This window comes from Syngnathus acus, chromosome 5 (assembly GCF_901709675.1).
Source record: "Syngnathus acus chromosome 5, fSynAcu1.2, whole genome shotgun sequence".
Lineage (NCBI taxonomy): Eukaryota > Metazoa > Chordata > Actinopteri > Syngnathiformes > Syngnathidae > Syngnathus > Syngnathus acus.
In genome coordinates, this window is record NC_051091.1 from 8849168 (window position 1) to 8874832 (window position 25665).

Genomic DNA, 25665 nt, shown 5'->3' on the forward strand with positions numbered 1-25665 from the left:
TAAGAGTGTCTCTTTAGGTAAACAGGCGAGTCTCTAAGCAGCTTTAAATTTTGATTCCAGAACGAGAACATGTCTATGCAAGAGGATATTGGATATTTTCAATACATTGTAATAAACTAATTTATTTGTACTACTGCAATTCAAGACCGCCCCCTGGTGGCTATGAGAAGCATAAAGAATGACAACAAGAAAGATGTTGGTAGAGCTGCCAGAGATGTGTTTGTGTTCTTGTGCACAGAGAGAAAGATGCTCACTTACTTTTCCTTGATTGCAACAACAGAGTCATGCCATGTCGCTTCCTGATTTACATGGCTGTTGCTCAGAAAAGAACAAAATAGCATGATATAAAACAACAATGACAATAATATGGACGTCTGTGTTAAGTATAATAAAACTGTGATGTTCCATTTTTCCACATTTGTCACAAAACAACAAAACAGACCACGAGTAGAGATAAGAGAAAAGTCATTGACCTGGAGATTTTTAATATTTGTTATTTCTTTGAGTGATGCAACCAACCTAAAAATACTATATTTTCAAAAAGCATAGAATATTCTAATTACTGTAAATAGAAATTTAAGTGAAAATGTGCAAGACATATTTCTGCAAAACAAAGCATATTTCAACCAAGGCTGTACTCGTTATGTCCTTTGGATCTGTGATTGCCTCCATCTCCGCGGGACCAAGACGATATCCGAGAATTGTAACAAACATAAAATTAAAAAGATTGGTAAACATACTTCTTCTACCTCTAGAGGCAATAACTGAAATATATTTTATTTCCATAAATCAACATGCTAAAAAAAAGTCCCTTTATCAGTCTGATAAAATGAAAGTTATGCTAAACATGGAATGGTACATTTATTAAAATGTAAAACATCTAAAAACAGCCCGCATTCCCCGGCCTGAGTTGTACAGTTAAAACTTGTATTTATTTCCCACAAATGTATTTAAAATGCGTAGCAAAGTAGTGAAATATGGTCACGAAGGAAAGTGGCTGCAAAGGTAACGGATCACAAACAAAGCTGCTTTTGTACACTTGCATCAGAGAGGTGGCATCTCACAGAACCTTAATACAAAATCAATAGTATCTACTATTAAACACATTACATTAGCATCATACTAACTCCTCGAGGCATTTGATTAAATAATTTGTTGGCGACTATGAAGACTGACGGACAAAAACTTTTTCCATGATCACTCAAGCTGCAAATTCATTTATCAAGGTTGTTCAACGAGTGCTCGGTGCCGGGTTACCTGAACGCCACACTCGAGAGAGAGTCTGATCCTCGATCAAAGATGGAGGACGGTGGCCGTTTCTCACTGCAGCAGCTCCTCCCATGAAATGGGTTTGGAGAAGACCTCTCGTTCCAGCCAGAGGTCGTAGTTCATTTGGAAGTCTTCAGGCAGGTCCACCCGCTGCCCCAGGACGCTTTGCAGGCAGTTGTCCACGGGAAGGAAGTCCGGGTTGCTTTGATTCTTGTCGTAGCGGCGACTGTTGAAGCGTTCGATGTTGGCACGCAGGGCACATTCCTCAGCTTGAAAGTCCCAGGGACGAGCGTCCAGATCTAACCACAAAAAATAAATAGGACAGGATGTAATAAAAAAGATTGGAAAAGTGAACCGTGGCTGTATATGGTTTGTGACATTGTGAAGAGTACCACAGAAACTAGTGGTACTGACAAATTGCACAGTATAGCTCAGATCTTTGGAGAACAATTTTAAAAGTTAAATGCATTTGGTATGAAACGTAACCAAATTGTATCTCATTGTGGAGAAATGAATTTAGAGACTTGGCGTCATCTCACCGTTTCCATAGGCCCAGTCGTCGTTCAGCCTATGTCGCACCTTCTGGTAGATGGCCGACATGGTCTTCATGTTGCTCTTCCGCCACTGGCGCCCAAGATATTTGGTCTGCACTTTGAGCAGCTTGAGGACGTAGAGCTGCATCATGGCTTGCTTCACCTTTAGCGCCCTCTTCAGGATGGGTGCAGACTTGAACACTACCAGCATCTGGGTGACAAATTTGTGAGCGAGTCTGAATATCTCGGATAGAATCATTCAGTTTACTGACTTTAGAACGGCTATCAGGAGGCAAATATTTATGATCATGTTCATCTTTGAAGTCTCACTGTCACTGTTGGAGTCGGCTAGTCTACACTCACTGTATATTCACTTTGGATTAGATAATAATAGTCTACTTTGAGGTTATGTTTGGTCAAAATGTGAGTTTGCCAGTATGCCACATCCAGTCTGAGATACTAATAAGGAAGTGAGCGTGAGGAAGGATCATGTGACTTGAAGACTCGTGAGTGTCTCATCACCATTGTTCTTGAGTGCTTCCACTTGGTCAGTTTATTGAGAATCCTCAGCAGGTTAATGCAAGAAAACAGGTTTCGCCAGCAAAACTGGTTGTTGTCTCCCGCTTCCTACAAAAACGTGTCATCAGTATTCAACGCTGATGGAAAAACAGCATTTTGCTCAACCTAACAATGGCCTATAAAAGAATGACATGGAAACACTTGCCAAACTCTCCGCTGTTAATTCTGGGAGCTTGTGCACTACGCAGAACGGAAAGTCCAGCACTGAGATGCTGCAAAACATGAAAAACAGGATGATATTCCATAATAGTTTATGCTATGTTGTAAAATATAAAGTACCCGTTCTTAGCCGTGATGTAAGACATGATGTTCTGATTGAAGAACTTTAAAATGAGGGGGATGCAGTTGGCAAAAACCAGGTGTTGAGACATGTACTCAAACTGAGAAAACACAAAATATTTTTAAATGACTTCAAATTGCATGGATACCTCACCATATTCAGATTTGGCACATGCAAAACTGAAGTGAGCTGTACCTGGTAGATGTGGTTAAGTTTGAAGTGTTTGAGGAGCAGCAGTAGGATGGCTGAGATGGCCTTCACGATGATCTCTTTGTGTCGATTGACGTCGACGCCGAGTTTCATGCTCTGCAACACGGTGGTCCTGCAATAGGACCAATTCGTTTCCCATCAATGTGTGAGAAAACAAGTTTCGAAAACGGTTTTATTATTGTGGTTATTGTTCACTGTGATTTTAAATGTTAAAGTACTTTGGAATTTTTGCCCATATTTGCCTCAATCCAATCAAAATTCTCAAAAGTGATACTACAATTATGCATCACTCACGGCATCTCCTCTGGCAGTACGTCTGCCAGAATGTTGATTGAATCCGTTTTGGCTTTGGAGGTCGGAGCTGCTGCGAGGAGAATCTTTAACAGAGCGATCTGAATGCCGACAAGATAGGAATTAAAGTCAATTATGCATTCGTAACTGCCTTCAGGTGCTAAATTATAAACAAATGGCTGTTTTTAAGAAGGATCAGTCCAAATAAAAACATTATCAATTACAGCACAAATGGTGACAAAATGTCCGCTGTGAGTGCACTAACCATGTACTGAGGTAATGTGGGTAGGATTCCCCGATAGAGCAGCTCAGTGGCACACATCTCAACTTCCTCTTCTCCCTATAAACCAGGAAGCACATACACACAAAAACATGATGCGTGTTCATCAGATATTTTTTTTTTCTCCTAAATTCACTCACCCCTGACAGAGGGGTTTTCTGATACTCTTCCTCCTTTGCGATCTGAATCTCGGCTATGGAGACGTATTTATGCTGAAAGGAAGATAGTGTCGGAAAAATTAGAGACAAAGAATTCAATAGTAGGGGAGGATTTTTGAAGAATCATATGAAGTGCGGCAATACCTGCTTTAGTGTCTTGATGCTTTCGTGAATAGGTCTGGGTAAGCCGACAACCGTGTCGGTGTCACTGGGAGACGCACAAAAAATGATGGTTGCCTTACTGCGATTTTATGAGTATACAGCAAAATTCTTATTGTGCTTACCATCCAAGTGTGTAACCTATAAATTTACTTCTGCTTGACTCCAGGAAATTTTCAATGTCCTTTTCCCTAATAAAAACAATGAATGTGGTATCAGCGAAATCTGTGAAACGAACCCAATGGAAAATGTGAACCCAAGTACCTGACTTTGGGAGCCCACGGCAACCCTTTGGGGAAGGAGACCCTCTCTGATGGAGGATGAGGAATAGGGGGCGGCATGACCTCGTCCCTTTCCAGTGGGAAAGTCTCGACCTCTAATGAGTTGTCATTGTCGTCGTTGTCGTCCTCGTCCTCGCGGGGGTCGTCCGCCTTGTAAGGGTCCTTTTCGTTGAACGCATCTAGGTTGTCCTGTTTTATCAATGCCTGGATGAAGAGAAAACAGGTGAGGTGAATAAGAGTGGACGGATGAGTCTATTTGGCATCAAATCCTCTTTTATGATTGACACACTACAGAATGAAAAGTGGTTTGACAAGAATATCATGCCAACTGTTGATTTTTTTTTTCTTCACACGGTTAGTTTTTGCTGACATTTACACTAAGGCCAGCAACAACAGGTACCTTGTGTTCACGCCGCGCCCGCTTTTGTTGCTGCTCTATGAGGTCAGAGGCAGAGGCAGGAGGTGAAGCGGCCCTCATACTGCGTACAACCCGGATGCTATCTTCTGGCAGAGGGGGAAGGTCCAGCTTCTCACGCTTATGGACCTTTATGGTTTGAAGCTGCTCGAACCCTCCAAGTGTGAACTGAAGAATGAAGGAGGAGTTATCACTTGTAACTCTCCAGGCGACGTATAAGATTTGAAATATGTGACGTCAAATACAGATGTCCTCATCACTCACCAGTATGCTTTTCCACAACAGCAGTAACACCTTCTTCATAGGGAAGTGAGGTGCGTGGCCACTGCAGAACTTAGTAACCATCCCAAAGAGCATAACTGCAATTGGCTCGTTGTTGTATAGAGGAGAACCTGAAATGGAACGGATTAGCAGCAATATGATTGATGATACCGTTCTTCTGTTGGATTCCGTTAGATTTGGCAGGTGTTCCTAATGCTACGGCTGGAATGTACATTATAAAGCACGTCAAGGTGGCACATTGCTTCTTATTGTACCCACCTAGTTCGGCTCTAAAGGTTTCCCTGATAACTCCCCATTCGGCCAGGTCAGCTGGGTCGTCCTGCTGGATGGTTTCTACCATCAGGTACATGATGTTGATCAGCACCCGCAAATCTGTGCTGTCAGCAAGAGAGATGGCTGGTTTTCTCACAGCGCTGCTACAGGCGGCGCTGTTGCTGAGCGAAAGAGGAAAAAGAAGTGATATTCAGGAGTAGCTCAACTTTTTTTTTTTCTTTTACACTCGAGCGAAATGACCTTAAAGATATGAATCAAAGCGCTCACAATAGCCGAGGCATATGCTTAGCACCAAGCAAATTGGTTCTCATGAGCTGATTTTATAAAAATGTCATTAGTGTGGACATTATTACTTTTTTCTCTATTGATTGTGAAAGCCGCTGACATGGCCGAAATTAAAAGAAAAAGTGAATGACCTACTCAATTTCCATGTTGAGCAGTTCCACCAGAGCGGAAAAAGTTCCAACTTCCAGCAACAGGAATGTGTTGTATCTCATCCAATGCTGCACTTCAACCTCGGAATTGCACTCGCCAAAGGTTCCTACATTGTAGGATTAAGTATTAACGCAATAACAATGTTTGATTTTTTTCATTTTGAAAAGATATACTGCCATTAAAGACTGACCTTGCACCATGTACAGAATTGCTCTTGCAACCTTCAGCCTTTTCTCACGAGCAGTCACCTCCAGTCCATCAAGCATCCGCATGGCATGGGCCCTGTGCTGGGGTGCATCAAGCTCTGTCCACTTCTTATCACACACTGAGTGACAGTGGAAAAAATAGAACATAAATAGCATCACTCTTTATCATTGATTTAATGAGCTGGATGATACAAGCAGATACTTGACCACATACCATGTGTTTGGAATTCCTCCTCAAAACATGTTCTATTGACGGAGAACTCTGGCCCTTCAGTGTAACTGTACAACTCTAGAACCCACAGAATAAAGTGTAAAACACTAAGATACACAAAGTAGACTTTTCTTTTTTTTACCTGACAGCTCTGCAGCCCACTTGTCGGTATCAGCATATTCAAACTCGAGGTCTGGGGACTCAGACAAGCCCTAGGTACAAAAAGAAACATTTTGTCCATTCAGACAATGAAAAATAATGGACAATAAGATACACTGCATACAAATAACACTTTCATTAATCATCATCAATATAGTAATTAATCGCCAAATGATAACAAATCAGAAACCACCCTGTGACAGCTGAATCTCTCCATTGCTACATCCAATCTGCCCAGCTAACTGTAGCTCGTTAGCACAGGCTAAACTAAAATACCGTCGAGTATGACATTCATTTTAAATGGCAGAGCACTTAAACCAGCAGTGACAGTAGACAAGAAATGGACAATTTATTTTAGTGGAGTTTAAATGGTCCAAATGTCAAGCTATCCTAACTGACTAGCTAGTAGCTAACGATGCTAAGAATTGGCTACGTCCGTTCGTAGTCTTTTGTGAAAACTACTACAGACGTAATAATATAAAATGACTCGCTTTTGAATATGCTTACCTCTGAATCCTTTCTCTGGTTACGAGTGAATTCTCCCCTACTCTTGTTTGGCAGCATCGCTCTCTGTTTATTGTTTACAACTAGCCCAGCGCCGTTTCCTCCGACCTCCATTTTTTTTCAAGTGAGAACGTAGAACGGTAAAACTCCTCCCACAGCCAGCTACGTCACAGTCCGCCCCTGCTCACACAACGCCCCTATGTCGAAATATAGTAATCCCTCGTTTTTCGCTGGGGTTACGTTCCAAGAAGCACCCGTGATAGGTGAAATCCGTGAAGTAGAAACCTTTATTATTTTACCAGTCTTATAACATTGAAACCAAAGGACAAAACATGTTTTCAGGCCCAAGCATTTGTTTAACTTTCTTCCAGATATCAACAGTAAAATAGTCATTTTAAACATCAATACAAAGTACGTACTATATAGTGCGCCTCTGTGGCCTGACTCCGCTCTGTAATGTCTTTTTCTCCTGAAGCCATAACACAACGCACTGTGAAAAAATTCCGTGAAGAAGCAAGGCCATGATAGTTGAACCATGAAATAGCGAAGGATTACTGTATGTCTCTTTAAAGTGCATATGACCACCCTGTTTATTATTCATGTCATTTATTAGTGCTATATGACCAATAATCTTCCAAAGCTTTAGTAACTCATTATGAAATGATTTGCCATAGCCATTTGCTAAATTACCAGCAGTTTATTAAAGGGAACGGTGCACATGGATTTGCCACAGCATACAGTATTCTGTTGTGATTGCATTTTAAAACTAAATACAGTTACTGTGCTCTCAAAGCCTACTTTAAAGCTAATAAATCATATCCATAACTTCCACGCCAAAGACTACATGTGTGCAACTAAAACTCACGACTACATGTGTGCAACTAAAACTCACAGCGGTGTGCATGAATCCTGTTGACAACCATCAGCTAAAAAAACACATTCATATGTCCTGTCATATGACATAACACAAATTAAAACGCATTATTATTGATCAAAGCAACATGAATCTACCATTGAAGGCATGTTTAAGTGCTATAAGGAAAACATCATTAAAAGTCTTGATTGTGATTACATGGAAAACAATCAAAGGAATAAATTACAAGGGCTATAACAGAGAACAAAACATTGTGTATTCACTTAAAATTACTGTTATGAAGACATGAGTAAGATCCCCCCCCCCCACCACTGCAGGATTAAATCATTTTTAACAGACGAAAACTGCATAGCGGAACACCATGTTGGTATCAGCAATACTTGCAAAAACAGACACATGTACGGCAGATACAAACTGTACTGAGTCACAAGGCACTGTCAGCTGCGCCGTAACCATGGTTACGGCACTCAGCTTCCTGTGTCCTCATAGATAAGTTTACCTTTGGTTCATATGCTCTTGAAATTACAAATGCAACGGTGACATAGTAGCTCACGCAAGGCTACTTTTAAATTAAACTCAGTGGATAGAAAGAAAAACTTCAATGCACAAATCTGCAAAAAGGTGCTAAAATGAAAGGCCAAATGAGTAGATTTTATCATTTGAGATAGTAATTAAGTGGCCCACATAGTAAAGATCGAATGCATGTCGGAACACATAAAAGCAAGACTCTATCTCAGCTAAATAATTCAACATGGTCTTTAAAATTTAAAACACAAGAAGTACAGAAATAATCTAATTGTACGTGTGATAAGAAGCCTCACAATTGGTAGCAGGTTGAACTGAAAAATGTGAGCAGTGCAAAAAGCACAAGAATGTACAGCTAACTATAACATCTCTAAAAAGATACCAAAGCTCGTCATTGTTCCAGATGTCTTTGTTACAAAAATATTGCGAGAAAAATCTTTAGACAAATCTCACAACGCATATTTTGTGTATGGGTGTGTTGTTTTTAGAAACTCCACCGAGATGATCTATTGGTGGCTGTGTATACAGTACAAAACAATGTTCTAGACTTTGCAGAGCATGCAGTGTGTGACTCACGTGTTCTAGACACAATAGAATACGCAGCATTACGCTTTCACAGTGGACTACTTCATTTCATCTATTTGATTACATCCTAAGACTGACATCAACGCTTATAGGCCAGAGGTCACCAATGTGAGGAGCTCATGGACCTGTTTAAAATTTGCCCACCAGTAATTTCCTCGGAATTTTGCAGAAGTGATCCTTTGAAAACGTAAACAATTGGAGGCTAGATTAATAGGAATAAAGTGTTGCATAATAATTTATTTTTTTCCAACATGCTTAAATTAGTCATGTTAGAAATCATTATCATGTTTTAACCTAGACAAAAACAAACACTTTAATCAGTATCCAAAAGAGCAGCTCTCAGTTTCCAAACAAATTGGTGACCTCTGCTATAGACATCCCTGTTTTTAACCGCCCTGAGTTGCATGCACCGTCTTATCATTCTTTTTACGAACAAATCAACGTTTTCTGGGATCATCAAGTACGAGATTTAGTTTACATACAGGTGGTGATTCTTCACGGAGACTTGACACTACAGAGGCAAGAACATTTCTTCTCTAGCTTATCATTTGGAATGTGATTCAGTCAGCAAGTAACCAAAGTTTTCCGCCTGCAGGACGGTATCAAATGCCAACGTATTTTATGGCTCATTTAGAAGCGCAGGTAAGTGCTACAAGGGACTAAGTAGAAAAAAAATGAATTATTGAATAATATTTGCATACCAATACTGTTGTTTGGTCCATATACTATCGATGACTCATTATTGTTAAAATTAGACAAGGTTAGACTTGCCGTCGACAGTGGCCATGTCTCATACATAATGTTGATGGACAATTATAAGTAGCAGTCAGGTTAAAAGATTTCACAGATTCCCTTGCACAAGGTTATAAAACATCACATCCCAGGGAATTAATTTCTTTCCATCACATAAGGTGAACCATTACTATTTTAAATATGTGAGCCTTCCCTTTTACAGTTATTTGGCACAAAATTCTAAATACATTTGTGTGTTAATGTGGACTACCACAAGCATTTCTGTGAAATAAAGTAGATGAAACGAATATGAACATACACTAAAATGTCTTCTTGCGTAGACTACAAAATAGGACATACACTAACAGGTCTTGTGTCTTGGCTGTCATCAACACATGGGCGTGCCGAGGTGTCGCTTTTTGCAAGCTAGTACCTGTGTAGAACAAATGGGGAAAAAGTTACTCCTTACATTTTGCACATTTATGCAATCGAGATGTAAAGCAATTTCCAAAGAAATTTCGTTAAAAGAGATAGTCAACACTTACCTGTAGTAGTTGGGTTTGAAGGGACCGTTCTTATTCAGGCCCAAATATTTTGCTTGCTCATCACTAAGCTCCGTCAGGTGGGCATCAAAAGTTGCTAGGTGAAGACTGGCCACGTATTCATCTGGAACGCAGGTTTTCAAAGATATGTTGAAACAAAGTCTAATTTATCATTTCAGTAAGGTAGAATCCTTCATCGTCCTTACCCATTTTTTTAGGAAGCAGGTAAACATCTTGCTTGTATCGTCCCTCTGGAGCATTGTACAACTCTATCAGGGCCAGTGCCTGAAAAAAAGGAAGTATAAAAAAATGTCTAAATGTAACTCAACTGCAGGTTGGCTATTAGCTACAATATTTTAATTACCCAAAAAAAACAGATGAAAAAGATGCTTGGCAAAAAGTATTGTAGCCCTTGTTGTTACCTGAGTGGTGGCGGTGATGGACAGCACAAAGGTTGGAACAGTGGAGCAGCTGAGATTGAGGAGGCGTCCCTAAAAAAAGCAACAGCATTCAAACTTTGTATTGCCTTTCCTACAAGTACATACTTTCAAATTCCCCTCTATAAATATGAATGTATCTATTGCATATGTCCGCTCACTTCAGCTAGCAGAATGACTCTCTTGCCGTCGGGCCAAATGACGTGATCGACCTGCGAACGCACCCTCTCCCATGTCAGCTCGGGGGTGCGGAGGCTTGCCTGGAGGGAGTTTCAATCATACATGGTTAGTGAGTTGCGTTTGACATCTCGAATAAATATCGAGTTAGAATACTCCATTTATGAATAGATATTTATTTTACCACATCAATCTCAGTATTGGAGTGCCCCATGTTGCACACAATGGAGCCATTTTTCATGCGGTCCAGCTGGTCTCTGGTCACCACATTCTTGTTTCCTGCGGAAAAGTACACCCAACTCTGAGCGTACACAGTCAACACAGCTCGATGCCTCGTGTTGAGTGGAGTTACCGGTGCATGTGATGGTGATATCAACATGGCGAATGACCTCATTCAGCTTGACAACTCTGAATCCATCCATGCTGTTCACACGCAACAAAAAGAGGTTGCATCACCACAATGAAAAAATGCGGTTGGAAATGTTTTGAGCAATACATAGTTTTGGTTAGCTTGACTCGATTTCTGATTTTGGTTTCCACTAAATACTCTTTTTGTTTTGCTCACCAAGCTTGCAGAGCACAAATAGGATCGATCTCTGTGATGTAGACAATCGCCCCGAGAGCTTTCAATGCAGCACAGCAACCTTTTCCAACCTACAAAGATAAAAATAATGCATTACACGTTGCGTTATGAAGATACGTCGGCATGAGGTTATTACACAAGATTAAATGACGCATCTCACCTCACCGTAACCGCACACAACCACTTGCTTGCCTCCAAACATGACATCTGTGGTTCTCTTCAAGCTTGAAAACAACAGAGGCAGAACATGATCACATTGTGTGGAGGAGGGAAAAGGCCTGTCAGTGAATCTAAATCAGCTGAGTCAGCGTTCGACTGAACAGTCTGTCTTGTTGCACTGAATGTACTGCGGCGCAATTAATGACAGTCCTGTGTTCTCTAATCTAAAATGTCAAATGCAATGGCCTTCACCTTCATAACCATAAATAAGTTCGATTTTTTTCAGTGTGGCCTTTGAGTGGGTTTGATGATGGAACAATTGCTACAAGTCCCTCTGGCCGATTATTAATCAGAGGGAAACAATAAATTGCGAAGTGGCCGGCAGTAGGACAGTTGAAAGCTTACAGAGCCGTAGACGCGTTGCGCAAGACCTATGAGGCCTTGGTGAAAATTAACAGAGCTAATATACTTTGGAGCGCTGTCAAGCTTTCTTAGAAGTGATAATGGTATCTGATGTCTCTATAGAGCTGCCAAACAAACATTTTGTACAATTGTTTGGACATGACTATCTTGCTCAGCCTACACAAACTCACACATCAGACCCACTCACCCGTCCAAGATAGACTCTCTGCAGCAGTAAAGGTTGTCAAACTTCTGCTTCGTCACAGAATCATTCACATTCATGGCTGGCACGCACAGTTTGCCCGCTTTGGAGAGCTGATACAGCCTGGAAAGAGAAGACACGATGTGTTGTCTTTACATCGGACAGCCCTGCTGTGTTTGAATATTGCGCTTGTGTATTGATGTTAGTAACAGATAACCTGTGAACCCCAGTGACGCTCTCCTCTACGATGCCTCGGATCTTCTTGAAGACATTTGGGTATTTCTTGTACATCCAGTGTGTCAGGTCACCTCCATCGTCCAGGATCTAGCAGGAAACTATTTCTCAGTTGAACAGTATACATTTTCGACTCCAGCCTCCGATGTTGTTTGACTACCATATTAGGCTGCCATCCTTCAGTGTTGACACATCGGTCGATACACCACCAGAAATCATCCTCGGACTCCCCCTTCCAGGCAAACACGGCTACACCTGAAATATAGCACATAGGTGACATCCAAATTTCCCACAATGATTGCATTTGGTGAGTTATATGCAGGGCTACTCCTGCACCCTTCGAGTTGCTTGTCCTAACTTTGTTGCAAGCCATTAACACGCCAGAGGACAAATCAATAGAAGTGAAATAAATGACATAGTTTGACCACCACATAGCAACCACCTGATAATGTTGAATGTTTTCATTAAGTTCCGTGGTTCAGGCCCATTGGAGGTCCCGTTGTCTCCAAAACTAAGACTTTTTTTTATCTCCAAAGTAATAACATGGGACAGTGACTTTTTGTACTGTATCCAAGCCAGAGAATTTATGGGCCCATAGCAATGACCTTCAATGAATGTAATCTGTTCTGAGTGTTTACCTATCTCTGACAGAGCAGCGGCCACTTCATTTTGTGTCGAGTAAATGTTGCAGGCGGTCCAGCGGCACTGAGCCCCAAGAGCCACCAGTGTCTCAATCAGCACCTAAAACCACACACGGGAGTGCTTTGAGAAAGTGATGCCCTCTATGCTCGACGCTATGTAAAGAAACACCACAATTGATTAAATGTAATTAAAATGGAACAAAAGTCTCGATTTGGGCTCAAATTAAATATCTTACTGCGGTCTGTGCGGTGATGTGAGTGCAGCCCACAATTTTGGCACCTGCCAATGGTTTCTCACTCTGCGCTCGCTTCCGGAGAGCGATCAGTGCCGACATGTCTGAGAACAGAACGTCAAGAGAGATGAGTGAGAGCAGTGTGAGAGAGTTACAAGTACCCAAAGCAAAGAGAGGGAGGATTTATTGCATTATTTTCATGCTGCTCCTGATATATATGCAAATTAGTTGGTGGGCATCCAAATTATGGCTTTGGTGAATCCTGATTTGCTCAATATCACGGCAAACTACAAACCACAACAATAAAAATCGGACATGCTAGTAGGTGTCCTACCTTGTTCGGCAATCTCAATCTCACGTCTCCCAAACTCTGCTTGTTTAATGTTCTTGACGCAGAAGTCACTGCTGCCCTTGGAGTTGATCTGTGTTTTGTCCCGAGGTGAAGTTTCGTCGTCTGAGCTGTCTGTGTAGGACGCAGCTGGGAAATAAGATACAGAAGACAAACAAAGTCATTACTGTTTACTTTTTAGGACAAAAATTAGATGGCTTCTTACCTGAGCTGTAGCTGTCGGTGGACGACTGGGAAATGGAGCGGGACAGGGAACGACGGCCTGCCTTGGTGGGGAACCGGCTGAACTCCTGCTTGTCCTCCACAAACTGGATTTGCTGAAAGTTCATCATAAAAATTGATCCGTGAACAAATGAAAAACTGGGATCTAAACAGCAATCAGATTTCTCAAAGAATATGTGATTGCAATGCCAGTCTCGACGCTAGCACTGCAGATAGACCCTTCGAAAAGGAAACGACCTTTCCGAAACTCAACAGACACTGGAATATTCACACTATGACGCAACATTCTGAGCAAGAGTATAAGCTTTCAGATGCAATTCCAGTCATTGCGCTTCACCTCCCGGGTTTTCAAACGTGATCCATCGTTGGTTTCTAGGCACAACCGCTAAACTGCCTGCATACCAGTGTAAATAACACACCGTGGCAACAAAGAACAAAGTGGTTTCCTTGAGATGTACCTGACAAGACACAGGCATACTTCACCACACACTGTCTGGCACAGTCCCAAAGTAAGAGTTACATGGAGATAAGGGAAAGGATTAAATAAAAAATATTTTCCTCAAATTTAGTCAAGGTAATTGAGTTTAATTCAAACTATGTTTTTCCCAAAACAAAAAAAGCAAAAAACTGTGTTCAGGGATCTGTGATGCAATGCATTGTGTCACTTTAAAAAAAAAAAAAAGGAAAGAGGATGTGAAAGTATAAGTCCAGAACAAACTTGCTGGGTTAAAGATTGGACAAAGATTTCTGATGAGCCTGGTTAATGTGTATTTTTTTAAAACTGGTCTTCTCTGGTACGCTACAGCTTCAACAAAGATACTTTCCATTGGCTTTACAATATTTCAAGGACTTACTTCCTTATACTCTTTGATCATGTGGAACAAACAAGCACAGTGTTCGCTTCGTATTAGCTGTCACGCATGTCTCAAATATAACTGTAGTGTTTACAGTGTGCCTGTGCACAAGACACTCCATCTTCTTGGATTGATCTACCCTTATTTTTGCTCAGTGTACTGTCAGACTAAGTGTCTCCACGGTGATCTTGTTTGGGGTCACACGAAACCTTCATGTGTAAAGTCTAGCAGACAAGAAGACAAGGCTAAAGGATGGATGTGGCATTGCAAGAAATGAAAATACATTTTGCTCAATTCGTAGGCTGTTGTGTAGCTGATGCAAAAAAAAAAAAAAAAAAAAAATCATTCAATTCATATAGTGGAATCGAAGAAATATTTAGACATATTATAAAATGAAGATAAAATAATGCTCCTGAAAAGGTAGATATTTAAATATCTATTGGCTAAACTGAACCAGAAGCTAGTTATAGGGCTTAAAGAGACCAGTTGGCGGAGTTTAGATTAGCTGGGTGTTACACACATTAAACGATTATTGCCTGAAATAGGTCACAAAATGCGGCACTACCAAGCCTCGATGTGTTTCGATCTTATGACAGCGTAGTTACCTTTTTAACCGGCTTGTGAGTGGGCACGGCGCTGAAGGCGGACGACAACTCTTCCATGTTCATCTCGGTGTTCTTGCTCACCGTCATGACAGAATATTTCTCGGCTACGTTTTCGCTCTCTTTCACCTCTTTGCTCGCCTGCTTCACCTCCAGCTTCACCTCCACGGTCGGCTCTGACATGGTCGGCGGCGGCCTGTCAGTAGTTACCAGGACAAGAACGAAAGCCTTCGGTAGACGTCGTGCCGATTAAGTCCTTCGTCTCTCTGCCTGTCGACGTCAGACGATTGCTGGACAAATGCTTGCGAGCTTTGTGGTACCAACGAGGGGGGGGAAGGATTCTCAAATGACGCAGTGTATAATGTAAAGTATAGAGTTTTTTTTTTTTTAGCGCTGTGAGTGTCGCTGTTATGTTGGTAGCCTGAGTGAGGTCGTGCTGTTCCTCGGACGAGCTCAACTGTCACCTGCTGCCCCAGCTGAGTGAGTTTGTGGGCGGTGGCGAACGGGCTGTGGGGGCGTTTCCCTCGACAAGGAGCGTTCACGAGTATTGGAATTCTGTAACTCCTAATATTTTGTATGTCTTTTGATGATTCTAATTTGCAAATGTTCAAGACAGAGACATGCTCCTAACTTTGCACATTTTGTTTCCTTTTCCTTTTTTTGCCTTTGAATGTATCCAAACCGTCAAAATGTTTTTTAAAGTAGGACTTCAAGCATGGCCGATTCAGCATAGGAAACACAACCCATTTAAAAATTTGATGGCAATAAAAATGGATTCATTAAAAAAAATATATAAATGTCTAACGTTATCATTGGCATTACATGGAAATGACCCAGTTGCATTTTAAGTCGGAGCTAGGGGACCTAAAATTGCCCCGCCCTCCCAGGACGACGAGGGTAACTGGATGCGGACGATACAACACGCCATTTTCCATCGACAGCGGAAAAGGTACATTACGTTCCAAGAAAGCGCAAAGCAAATCAAACTCCTAATCAACATCGATAAGGTAGGAAGCCTTTTCATCATCATCATGTACGTGAGCATGTAGCCTTGCATCATTGTTCGTGTTATTAATTGGAGACAAATATTTGATCCTTTGTTTGCTTTCTGTGACCGAAGGGTGAGGCCTTGAAACAGGCGACGGCCATTTTAGCTGTTCTCGTGCTAGCCGTTAGCTTCGACGGGACGAAACAATGCCGTTTTATGCGAGTTACACATTTAAATGGCTGAGATGGTGCAACACCACTTTGTTGATTATGTTACCAATGGACGATTTGTTAACTGTGAGACTCCGGGAGCAACTCCCTTTTGCTCTAAGACTAGCATAGCCGATCTTGAAAAATGGGCCGGGGCCTTTTCTGACTGTCCTCCCTCCAAGACGGTATGTGATGAAGGATGTTTGTAACACAATATGGATGTAATGTAAAAGCTAAACGTTAATGCATCATTCGATCGACGTGTTTTTGTCTCTCACGTGTTGATACGTGTTGCATTTTTTCTTTTTTTCATTTCCCGCTCGAAACAATTGATCATATCATAGATGTTGATGTAAACTGCCTTACCAATGTGATCAAGTGATTGTAAGTTTAACCAGTAAAATATCCTTAATTTTAAACATCCCACTTTTACAGATCCAGCCATGCACCGTGAATGTCCACTTGACTGCAAAGTCTACGTTGGAAATCTGGGCAACAATGGAAACAAGACCGAGTTAGAAAGGTCGTTCAGTTACTATGGGCCTCTCCGCAGTGTGTGGGTGGCGAGAAACCCCCCAGGCTTTGCCTTTGTTGAATTTGAAGACCCCAGAGATGCTACTGATGCGGTGCGAGAGCTTGACGGAAGGTAGGGATTGAGCACAACTAAACGTGAGATACAATCAGGAATATGGAAACTAATTTCATATTTTCTGGTTTGTCTAGAACATTGTGTGGTTGCCGTGTGCGAGTAGAGCTGTCCAACGGGGAGAAACGCAGTCGCTCCCGCGGCGCCCCGCCATCGTGGAGCAGACGTCCCAGAGACCGAGATGATTACAGGCGGCGTAGTCCACCGGCAAGGCGGAGGTGACACTGCGAGATGTTTTTGACTTTGGTCGGCCATAGCCTACATTTGTAATCATGGCAATTTCCGCCGTCACTGTCATTCGCGGGATACTTTCCAAATTGGGGATAGTTTTGTCTTTTTATGTGTGATTGTTCCATTTGTAAAGGCTTGTTATCAATATCGGTGACAGTATCATTTTATAGGGACAATTAAATAGAACCAATATTAGTATAAGATGAAAATAGAAGCTTCCATTATATTTTGTAGTCCCTGCGAAGTGATTTGACTACATACTGTATGTTTTGGTGCTTCGTCCCCTAGCAAGCAAGGCCTTGTTAATTTTAAAAGTCTTAGGTTGGAGATGGTCTCGTTGCTCTTTCCAATGCAGTAGAAGCTCCGTTCCAAAACGTCTGGCTAAAACGAAATTGTACAAAAATATTTCTTGTAGTAAGTAACTCCAATTAGTATTTTCAGACTAGAAGTTTTTTTTTTTCTTCAACTTTTACCCAAAGTTAACGTAATCACTTTGCTGGGACTGCATCGTCTAGCAGTTTTCTAGATTAAACGATAGATCGTAAGCTTTAAGCACCAAGTACGCAATCGACTCAAGAGGTTGTTTCTACATTGACTGTATGAAATCACCCAAAAGTTGTTAAACTGGGAAAAGGTTGTAAGAGTGCCAAATGTGATGCATTTCCTTTTTGATTGAGGATGCTTTTTATTTTCCATATATATTAATAAGAATGAAACCCGTTGCAGAGCCACCACCATGCCTCTTCTCACCACCCTCAGAGTCAATCAACTAGTCCTCTTTCAGCATCATGTGACTGCTGACCATCGTGCCTCAATCAGCTTGACTGGTGCTGTCACATGACCCAGGCATGGCCAGTCGTCAGGTTGCACCAGGCCATTGGTTCCTCATCATGCTCTTCTCAGCCACCTCCTCCTTCAACCTTAACCCAAACGGCAGCGGCCCACCTCACATTCCAATCAGCGTATCGCGTTTCCAAATGTCGACAACCTACCAGCGGCAGCCTTCGGCTAACCAATTAAAGCAGGAAAAAAGCCGCAGCCAGCCCCCCCGCCTGCCTGCCGCCTTATCACCTCGCAGCATCTGGCCAGGCCTATTCTGCCAATTCTTCCTACCCGGCCTACAGTCTGCCTCCCTTTCGTCATATCTAGCTTGTTGAAAACCAAAAATACTAGTAAGTTTTCCTGCTTCATTCAGTACACTGATAACAGTTTTAAAAGTGAAGAGACAGCTGGTTTAGAGGTTTTTCTTTTTTTAACATACAAGTTTGTCATTTTTGTCCTCACCCATTACTGTAACTTCTTTTTTTCCCCCCTTCCCTAAAAGGTGAAGGGCCCACCATCAAATGTCCGGAAACTTGTCCAGACATTAAATTAGACGTATAAGGGGGTTTGAGCATAGTTATCAACTCATTTATTCTGAATTAATTTGGCTACTTGGTTGTTTCCAAACGTTGTCGTGGTGAGCATGCAGTGGACCAGTAAGACGTTAATCCTACAAAAGTGCCAGTCCCTGGGGTGGCGTCCTATCTTCGCGTAGGGCCAGTTGGTGTTATTAGTTGGCTCATCTCGAGGCTTTGGCTTTATTTGCAATTCTAACGGTAGTTGTTGAATGGACCTTGTCCTGTGGGTTAGGTGAGACCTTCTGAAGGGTGTATTGGCATACGGCCTAATGCTAGTATAGTTTGTAAAACCTTAGTCCAGTCCTGATGGGGGTCCACAAACTAACATGGGTTGTGTGTAAAGGTCTAGCCATGAGGGATGCGTCAGTTGAGGTTTTTAACATTTTCGTATTTTCCCCACACAGATCTCCACGCAGGAGGAGCTTCAGTCGCAGCCGCAGCAGGTATGTCACTTTTCGACATGATCGTTCAAACTCGGGCTTCGACTGTGATAATCGTGTCATGTTTTTGTGGCAACAAGATATTATCGAGATGAGCTACTCAAGTCTCGCTCAGCCAAACATGGTAGTAGATTTAATGGGCTGTTTGTTTCTTTTATGCAGGTCTTTCTCAAGAGACAGGAGGAGGGAGCGGTCCCTCTCTCGGGACAGGAACCACAAACCTTCAAGGTCCTTCTCTCGGTCAAGGAGGTATATAGCCTTGAATCCTTTAAAATACGATTGGAGCTTTCAGCGCTCCGTTGACTAAATCGCAACTTTTTGTGCCTCTCTCTTTTCACAGTCGCTCCAGATCTAATGACAGAAAGTAGAAGAACAGGATGAGAGATGATGAAAACGGTTGTACTTTGTTTTCACGTGATAGACATTGTTTTTTATCCGTCAAGAGTTTTAGGCTCCCTGATTTTGTTATGGTCATTTTACATACATTTTTGGGTGTGCACGGGAGTGATGTTTTCATACCAGTCCTGAAAGTGCACCACCTTAGCATTCCACCAGTAATCACCCAACAATGTGTTGGTCTTTCTGTTTTTATAAATGGATGTGTAGTTTGACCCATAGTTTCATTGTGTATGGATTTGGAAGGAAGAAATTTGCGCGCTGCATTCCTTGGTGCGATATTGAAGGCCAACTGATGTTCATGCTACTTTCTTACGGAATAGTGAAGATTTCCATCCATAAAACCTATCTGTTGACCTGAATCAATTTTTCATTTTCTGTACTTTGATACTATGTGTAATTGTCCCTCAATTAAAGAGACTGGTTGTTTCAAACAAGTTTACACTGCTTTTCCTCTCATTGCTATCTTTGCTCATATGTTGGTAAGTTCCAATAATCAAACTCTAGTTCCTCAATTAGAGGCCATCTTTTTATTTAGGTGCTCCCAAAATGCTATGGGAAACATTCTATTTTTAAATGTTGCCAAAAAAAAAAAATCAATTCTTTCACAAACCACAAGTCTGTAAATGTTTAATCTGCTCGTCATATCATTACATTATACATAATTAATTGAGGATAACATGACTATTTCATTCAATTTTCAACAAACAAAAATTTTGCAACAAACATAAAAATATACTTGCAATATCTGGCTGTTTTTTAAAGACAACGATTTTTACCAGACAAATGAAGCATATGCATGATTTGCTTTAGGTGTGGTGAACCAAATCCTTGAGTTTAACACCTGTGGTGTTGTGGCCAGTGAATGTATTCTTTTAAGTGGCTGCAGCGCAAAGGCCTCGAGCAGCAGAGCTCAGCTGCACATATTGACAAACCTTCACTGTAATGTATAGCCCCTCAAATGCTGATCATTTACAAACTTATCTTTGTGTTTTCACTAGCTTCAGTACATATGAGGACTGGATGTATTGGTCCTATTGTTATTAAACTGGAACCTAGTAACCTGTAGTTAATGTTGCAGAGTGGGGAAGGTCAAAGAGCACAGAGTGAGTAAGTTATTAAAATAGCACATGCAGTACAGCAAATACACCACTGTAACTGCACTGAGGTTGCAACATCTTAAATTCCCGAGGCTAAACTGGGTGAGCACAAATTTGCCCACCTCTGGATTATATCAAGGGTAGTGGGCCAAACCTCCTATGTTCCAATTTTGTCATATTTTTCCCCTCAAAGGGATACTATTTGTCAGTCTCCATGAGGGGAAAATGCTGACAAAATGACCTTCCACGCATATACAGACATTGAGGTGCTGGAATTTCCTTCAAGCACTGATCCAAGTGTCACGTGTTTACTGGGCTCGATACACGTGTGGGAACCCAGCAGGCCACACCCCCACACAAGAAACTGAGCTCCCCGCCTATCGCAGCTCAAAAAGCCCCTGACTAACCTCCGTGTGAGAAAACTTGAGACACCAAGTTGTCTGTCGGAAACCTCACAAAGCTTGTCATCCTTTTTTAGAGGCTAAAGCCAAACGGCTTGAACTAGCACAGAACAAGGCTTCAATCAGACGACTGTAGACTGTCAATGTAAGTAAAGCGATTTATGTGTTTTTCAATTGTTCTTGACTTTAAATTGGGGCTATTTTGTCTGTTTTAAAAGTGACCTAATTAGCATTATGGAATAAATAAGAATGTGTTCCACCTGGTTGAGTGATGTCCTAGTAGTAGTAGTAGTTGAAGTAATAGCAGTAGTAGTAGATTATTATATTATCAGAATCAGCTTTTTTTGACCAAGTTTGTACATGTCAAACAGGGAATTTGACTCCGGTTAATCTCAGCCTCTGTCCAACATTTAAGTGACTTATACAGTAGTCTTGATTCTCATTTGTTATAAAATTACACGTGTTACTTACCAGTGTTGTTTGACAAAGGGAGTGTGTCGGTCTTAGTTGACAGGTCATAGTAGGCCGACATAAGTTTGGTACTCACGTGTACCGGCATAGTAAGTGGGCTGGCTCTCCTTCTCCCGCCACAGCCTTGAATCCCTCGCTTCGGTCCGCCCATCCAGCAGTCCTCCTGCGTCATTTCCGTTTTAAAGGGGGGGGGGGGGGGGGGGGGGGGCATTTCAAATTTAGTGATACTCGCCCAAAATGTCACATTCTTTTCAAATTGGTGTGGAAATGCCTATAGATTACATTTAAATTGTAGAGCAATTATTTAATAAGCCAATTAAAACATACATTTCACAGGAATCAAGTCACCATTTATGTCATAAGAGGCTGGGAGGTCAAAAGTCAACTTTTCCAAAGTCATTCTCAGAATGTTCTTAAGTCCATTACAAGCCACCTATATGTTCATATGCCTTATATGGAATTGCTATTCTTACTGCCATAATCGTAGACCTGGTCTACGGGAACAGTTGAATTTTGTTGAAGTACATTTGGAAATGTCAAGTTGGGTGGGTGGGGTCAGTGAAGTTATGAGTCCCGTGAGTACAATGATCCTATGTATAGCTTTACTGTTTCAGACTCAGTTTCCACGTATGAATTTCCAAACGTGAGAACGGTCTCTAGAGTTCAAATGAATGAGCCCCAATTCCTGGAAAAATGCCACATTGCACCAGTCCTCTTTGACTCCACCGTGTGGCCAGATTGAGTAGTGCATATGTTCTACCAGAACCTTTGGCAAATATCCAATGAAAATTAGTGAATAAAAAATATATTTTTAATTCAAAAGTCAAACATTACACTATCAACACAAAAAATGGTACCCAAAAAAGGTAGATTGAGGTCTTTAGATATTTTAGAGCTTATCAGAGTATCGCAGTGGGAGGGTCTGGGTTCGAATCTCAATACTGGCATCCCTGTATGTTCAGAGCTTGTGTTCAGTTTTGATGTGTAGGTCTTTCCATGTTACTGAAGTTTCTAAATTGACCATAGGACCTGCCCAACCCTTCCTGGATGGGTGTAATGACTCATTATTCTCACAAGATACAGTTGATTCCTTCCTGTGTAGCTTTTAGGGTAAACGTACCATGCCAGTATTCCCCCTCGACGAATTGCTTATCACGATCATCATCATGATGTTGCTTTATTCGCTCAATTTACTTGGCCCTACATGCCCCCTTGTGTGATCTTCACCAGTGGACCATTGCGCTCCTTTCAATGCAGATGGCCTGAGCACCTCCTAGTGGTGCAGTCTTGCAATTTTAGCCTGAGAACTTGCCCTCACATGTCTGAGTGAAACTGTGTCCGGACATGTACAAGTCACGCTCGTGTGGGAGGGGCTCGTGAGTCACGTCTCAGGCTCAGTATTATAAATAGAGTCCACAGTAACACCAATCTCAGATGCGCTGTTATACTCACTGAGGAAGCTTACAACAATGGTAAGACACTTTTTGAAATGTCTGAAGGTATAGCTTCGAACTCGCGTTGTATTGGATTTAGAAAGTTCAAATGAAATCACTTTTTGTATTAAGCAAATATTGAGCTTTGGTAGAGTTTGAGACTTGACCACCTTCTGTGTGTTTTTGTTTTTTTTAAGTGTCGAATGATGGCAAACATCAAGCGGATCTCGAACCCCCTGGGGAAACGCCCTGCGCGGCGGAACCTGTTCGGCCCAGTTGACAGGGCGCAGCTGCGGGCGGACTACCGGGCCGCCCTGAGGAAAGACCTGGAGGAGGCATCGCAGCGCTGGGGTTTCGACTTCATATCCGACCAGCCTCTTGCCAGTGGCAATTTCCAGTGGGAGGGCGTCCCAGGCGCCAAGGTGCCACGACTCTACAGATCCACTATGCTGGGCAAGGCAGCGGGTCAAAGGGCAAGAGAGGTGACGGTCCACCCCAAGAGAGTCCGGGCGGGGCCACCAGAGAACGAGAAGGAGAACGTCCCTGAAAACAAGTCAGAGAAATGTCCTTTCAATATGGAGAGAACGCCAAGGAAGATGGAGAATGGAGGACTCAAGAGGAAGCAAACTAACATTACAGGTATATTTACAACACCTGGCTATTTTTAACAAACCTTTGAATTTTTTATTGTCATTACCATATGTGTTTATAATGTTATAGAATGGTATTTTTTACACACTTTAAAAACATGCATGTGACCTGCAGTCAAGCCCCATTTCATACGAGATTAATATGTAATTGCTCATCCACTTCATTAGGTGGCAGTGGCGCTCTCATTGTCGGTGTGAGCAAGGAGGGTTTTGAATAGCTTTATATTCATTTCAATTGAGAAAACTGAGCATCTTCATGAGCCATCTGCAGTTTGATTTGCTGAGATTTGCCTTCTCAATGTTCTCCTCTCTTCCTCAACAGATTTCTATCAGACAAAGAGAAGAGTCGTTGGAATGCCGCTAAAATCCAGCGAGTGATTCACACCCTTCTCCCCCAATCGGTACAGCGTTCCTAAAAGAGTGCCAATATTCCAACAAGAACACTCAAGAATGCCAAATTGGGCAAAGACTGGACAGTTGCTTCTAGGGAGTCAACATAAGGGACCTCAGCCGTCGTGCATGTCTTTAACGTTCATTTTGGGTCTTGTATTCATTGTAAATGTGGGGCGGGGATATCAAGATATTAACAATTGATCTGCAGAGATAACTGTTAATCTTTGCACTAGTGGATTTATCATTTGGATCAAGTGAATATCCCAAGTGTCGACTGAAATAACGGGCAGTTTTCACGTGTCAGCCACACGGAAGCGGAGAAATGTAGGATGACCGTTACTTGAAATAGACACCATCAGGGTTCACACCAATCTGCCTCGACCAAATCAACAATGACGGAGGATGGAAAGTCCATTGGCTCCTCTTTGCTGGAATCCACTTTTTACTTTGTTGTTTGTCATTGATGGGAACAAGTCATCATGTTTTGTATTTTCCTTTCTACCGTAAATAGCACTTAGCGTGTGTTTATACTTTATATTGTTCGATGCAAGAAAGCGTTCTAATGTGCTCTACGCACATTTGCTTTGCTTAGATTAGATGTGACACGAGCGTCATTGTGTTTGTTCCTTCTTCTGCCTGTTTTTTTCCCCCTTTGTTTAGGTTTTAATAATCTGCCCAGTCCAAATATGTACAGAACCAGATGGTAGCACATTTAAAAATCATTTAGTAAAAGACAATTTTCTAATAGACTAGCACTGTAAAGTAGCGTAATTGAAAACCCATTGCGGTATTGCACATGCACTTGATGTACTGCACCCATCCGGTATTTAGTGTTTCCTCGGCACGTCTCTCGCTAGTCTACGATCACAAAAATGTTCTCACCCTCAGTTAGCGTATTATCTACTAAACTAGAATGAAGTGCCAATCCTCTCCTATTGCTCTAATGTGTGCAATGTATTACACTAATTGTTGTTCTCTGCCTTAAAAAGCAAACCGTTTGCAACACTCTTATTTATGTCTATCTTATTTTGGCAGTCCTGCTGCTTGGGCTAATTTGAGCTGGTGTGGAAAAAGGTCATTTCAATGCTCACAAAGTGACAGCCTGGAGATAATGAGCCCAAATATTGACTGTACTTCCTGCTTATTGATGCTCGTGCACAGGGCCTGCTATAGACTGTTTTAAGTGTAAAGCTACAAATGAAAAATCTATCCTTTATTTATTGTACTGTAAGTTGTGACTTCAAAATGAAAATAAAATGTCTGACTTAAATAGGTCTGTTGTCATTTCCAATAGTAGGGGCGCACTGCAGAGATTTTCGACTGGTGCACTTTAATTCTCTTCACCAACGTCATGGCACCGTGAAAACTATTAAATGAACTTTTAAACATTACAAACAGCAGCTCTTATTAAAATGAAAATAATGACATTTGTTGGACAAATAAATAATACACTTAGTTTCCTCATCCCTCCTTCTGCTTCGAAGGGCGCTAAGTTTGAGTTGTTTCTCCAGCCTAGCTTCCGACTTTACCCCGCAGTACGTGTTTACATATAACAGGCAAACGGCACAACAACAACAAAAAGGCACAATGAACGACGTCTCCTGACTTTCAACACAAAATATGACAAGTAAAAACATCGTCTTACCACACTGAAGCAAGGTGAATTTGTCGTAAACTGAGACGTGAGCAGGAAGTTTGGAGTCACCAAAACAGGAAGTAGTAGAAAATGAGCTCTGCTCTTCAAAATAAAGGTACAAAATGTAAAATGAGAAAATCCATATTATTTTCCTTTTTAAGAAAATGGTTGCCATTTACACTGGGTGATTGTGGACACAATAGAGAGAGAACCAATACAGTTTTTATTTTGACTCATGTCCATTTGAGTGAATCTGGTGCTTTAAAGGGGCGATTAGTCACATTTAATTAAACCCTGACCCAACAGCGTCAGTAAATATACATATTATTTAATTAACAAAAATGTTTTTCAATAGTAGCTATATGTATATTTAGCTATTGTAGCTATTTGTTT

At 41.5% G+C, this 25665-nt stretch overlaps 4 protein-coding genes across 7 annotated transcripts; 2 read left to right on the forward strand and 2 right to left on the reverse strand.

The window, feature by feature from the left end:
* Positions 1 to 454: 454 nt before the first annotated feature.
* strip1 (striatin interacting protein 1) lies at positions 455 to 6659 on the reverse strand. Its single transcript, XM_037252080.1, has 20 exons — positions 6529 to 6659; positions 6005 to 6074; positions 5866 to 5940; positions 5636 to 5770; positions 5431 to 5551; positions 4996 to 5171; positions 4720 to 4847; positions 4441 to 4623; positions 4024 to 4244; positions 3885 to 3950; positions 3745 to 3808; positions 3583 to 3654; positions 3428 to 3502; positions 3166 to 3263; positions 2857 to 2983; positions 2661 to 2761; positions 2527 to 2593; positions 2325 to 2429; positions 1809 to 2013; positions 455 to 1568 (listed from the first exon to the last, which is right to left on the reverse strand). Exons 1-20 carry the CDS (start codon positions 6637 to 6639, stop codon positions 1321 to 1323), a joined length of 2448 nt encoding a protein of 815 aa, XP_037107975.1. The 5' UTR covers positions 6640 to 6659; the 3' UTR covers positions 455 to 1320.
* Positions 6660 to 7638: 979 nt separating this feature from the next.
* Positions 7639 to 15359, reverse strand: LOC119122507 (S-adenosylhomocysteine hydrolase-like protein 1). Of its 2 annotated transcripts, XM_037250792.1 has the most exons (17): positions 14882 to 15359; positions 13406 to 13517; positions 13186 to 13329; positions 12855 to 12955; positions 12616 to 12718; positions 12138 to 12232; positions 11961 to 12067; positions 11750 to 11866; positions 11141 to 11204; positions 10963 to 11051; positions 10750 to 10820; positions 10582 to 10676; positions 10382 to 10480; positions 10206 to 10274; positions 9990 to 10068; positions 9787 to 9907; positions 7639 to 9674 (listed from the first exon to the last, which is right to left on the reverse strand). In XM_037250792.1, exons 1-17 carry the CDS (start codon positions 15059 to 15061, stop codon positions 9668 to 9670), a joined length of 1653 nt encoding a protein of 550 aa, XP_037106687.1. In that variant the 5' UTR covers positions 15062 to 15359; the 3' UTR covers positions 7639 to 9667. The 2 variants fall into 2 exon arrangements, with proteins under 2 accessions (XP_037106687.1, XP_037106688.1); XM_037250793.1 differs by lacking the exon at positions 7639 to 9674 and having other exon boundaries at positions 9783 to 9907.
* A 386-nt stretch (positions 15360 to 15745) lies between these two features.
* srsf3b (serine and arginine rich splicing factor 3b) lies at positions 15746 to 19630 on the forward strand. Of its 2 annotated transcripts, none has more exons than XM_037250796.1 (6): positions 15746 to 15885; positions 16511 to 16721; positions 16799 to 16939; positions 18757 to 18795; positions 18955 to 19041; positions 19133 to 19630. In XM_037250796.1, exons 2-6 carry the CDS (start codon positions 16519 to 16521, stop codon positions 19158 to 19160), a joined length of 498 nt encoding a protein of 165 aa, XP_037106691.1. In that variant the 5' UTR covers positions 15746 to 15885; positions 16511 to 16518; the 3' UTR covers positions 19161 to 19630. The 2 variants fall into 2 exon arrangements, with proteins under 2 accessions (XP_037106691.1, XP_037106692.1); XM_037250797.1 differs by having other exon boundaries at positions 15789 to 15923.
* A 1082-nt stretch (positions 19631 to 20712) lies between these two features.
* Positions 20713 to 24906, forward strand: cdkn1a (cyclin-dependent kinase inhibitor 1A). Of its 2 annotated transcripts, none has more exons than XM_037250795.1 (3): positions 20713 to 20834; positions 22791 to 23232; positions 23566 to 24624. In XM_037250795.1, the coding sequence occupies exons 2-3, from the start codon at positions 22797 to 22799 to the stop codon at positions 23619 to 23621; spliced, it is 492 nt and encodes a 163-aa protein (XP_037106690.1). In that variant the 5' UTR covers positions 20713 to 20834; positions 22791 to 22796; the 3' UTR covers positions 23622 to 24624. The 2 variants fall into 2 exon arrangements, with proteins under 2 accessions (XP_037106690.1, XP_037106689.1); XM_037250794.1 differs by lacking the exon at positions 20713 to 20834 and adding an exon at positions 21413 to 22632 and having other exon boundaries at positions 23566 to 24906.
* Positions 24907 to 25665: the final 759 nt, after the last annotated feature.

What these genes read in the sequence shown, in the direction of transcription:
- strip1 (XM_037252080.1), bottom strand. Translation starts at nt 6,639, where the DNA reads ATGGAGGTCGGAGGAAACGGCGCTGGGCTAGTTGTAAACAATAAACAG. An exon ending in GGAAGCACTCAAGAACAATG is followed by an intron (nt 2,014 to 2,324) that starts GTGATGAGACAC and finishes TTTGTCACCCAG; the next exon opens with ATGCTGGTAGTGTTCAAGTC. An exon ending in CGACTGGGCCTATGGAAACG is followed by an intron (nt 1,569 to 1,808) that starts GTGAGATGACGC and finishes TTTTGTGGTTAG; the next exon opens with ATCTGGACGCTCGTCCCTGG.
- srsf3b (XM_037250796.1), top strand. Translation starts at nt 16,519, where the DNA reads ATGCACCGTGAATGTCCACTTGACTGCAAAGTCTACGTTGGAAATCTG. An exon ending in GTGCGAGAGCTTGACGGAAG is followed by an intron (nt 16,722 to 16,798) that starts GTAGGGATTGAG and finishes TGGTTTGTCTAG; the next exon opens with AACATTGTGTGGTTGCCGTG. An exon ending in TTCAGTCGCAGCCGCAGCAG is followed by an intron (nt 18,796 to 18,954) that starts GTATGTCACTTT and finishes TCTTTTATGCAG; the next exon opens with GTCTTTCTCAAGAGACAGGA.
- LOC119122507 (XM_037250792.1), bottom strand. Translation starts at nt 15,061, where the DNA reads ATGTCAGAGCCGACCGTGGAGGTGAAGCTGGAGGTGAAGCAGGCGAGC. An exon ending in TTGTGTGCGGTTACGGTGAG is followed by an intron (nt 11,052 to 11,140) that starts GTGAGATGCGTC and finishes TTATCTTTGTAG; the next exon opens with GTTGGAAAAGGTTGCTGTGC. An exon ending in CCTGCTTCCTAAAAAAATGG is followed by an intron (nt 9,908 to 9,989) that starts GTAAGGACGATG and finishes CCTGCGTTCCAG; the next exon opens with ATGAATACGTGGCCAGTCTT.
- cdkn1a (XM_037250794.1), top strand. An exon ending in GAAGCAAACTAACATTACAG is followed by an intron (nt 23,233 to 23,565) that starts GTATATTTACAA and finishes CTTCCTCAACAG; the next exon opens with ATTTCTATCAGACAAAGAGA.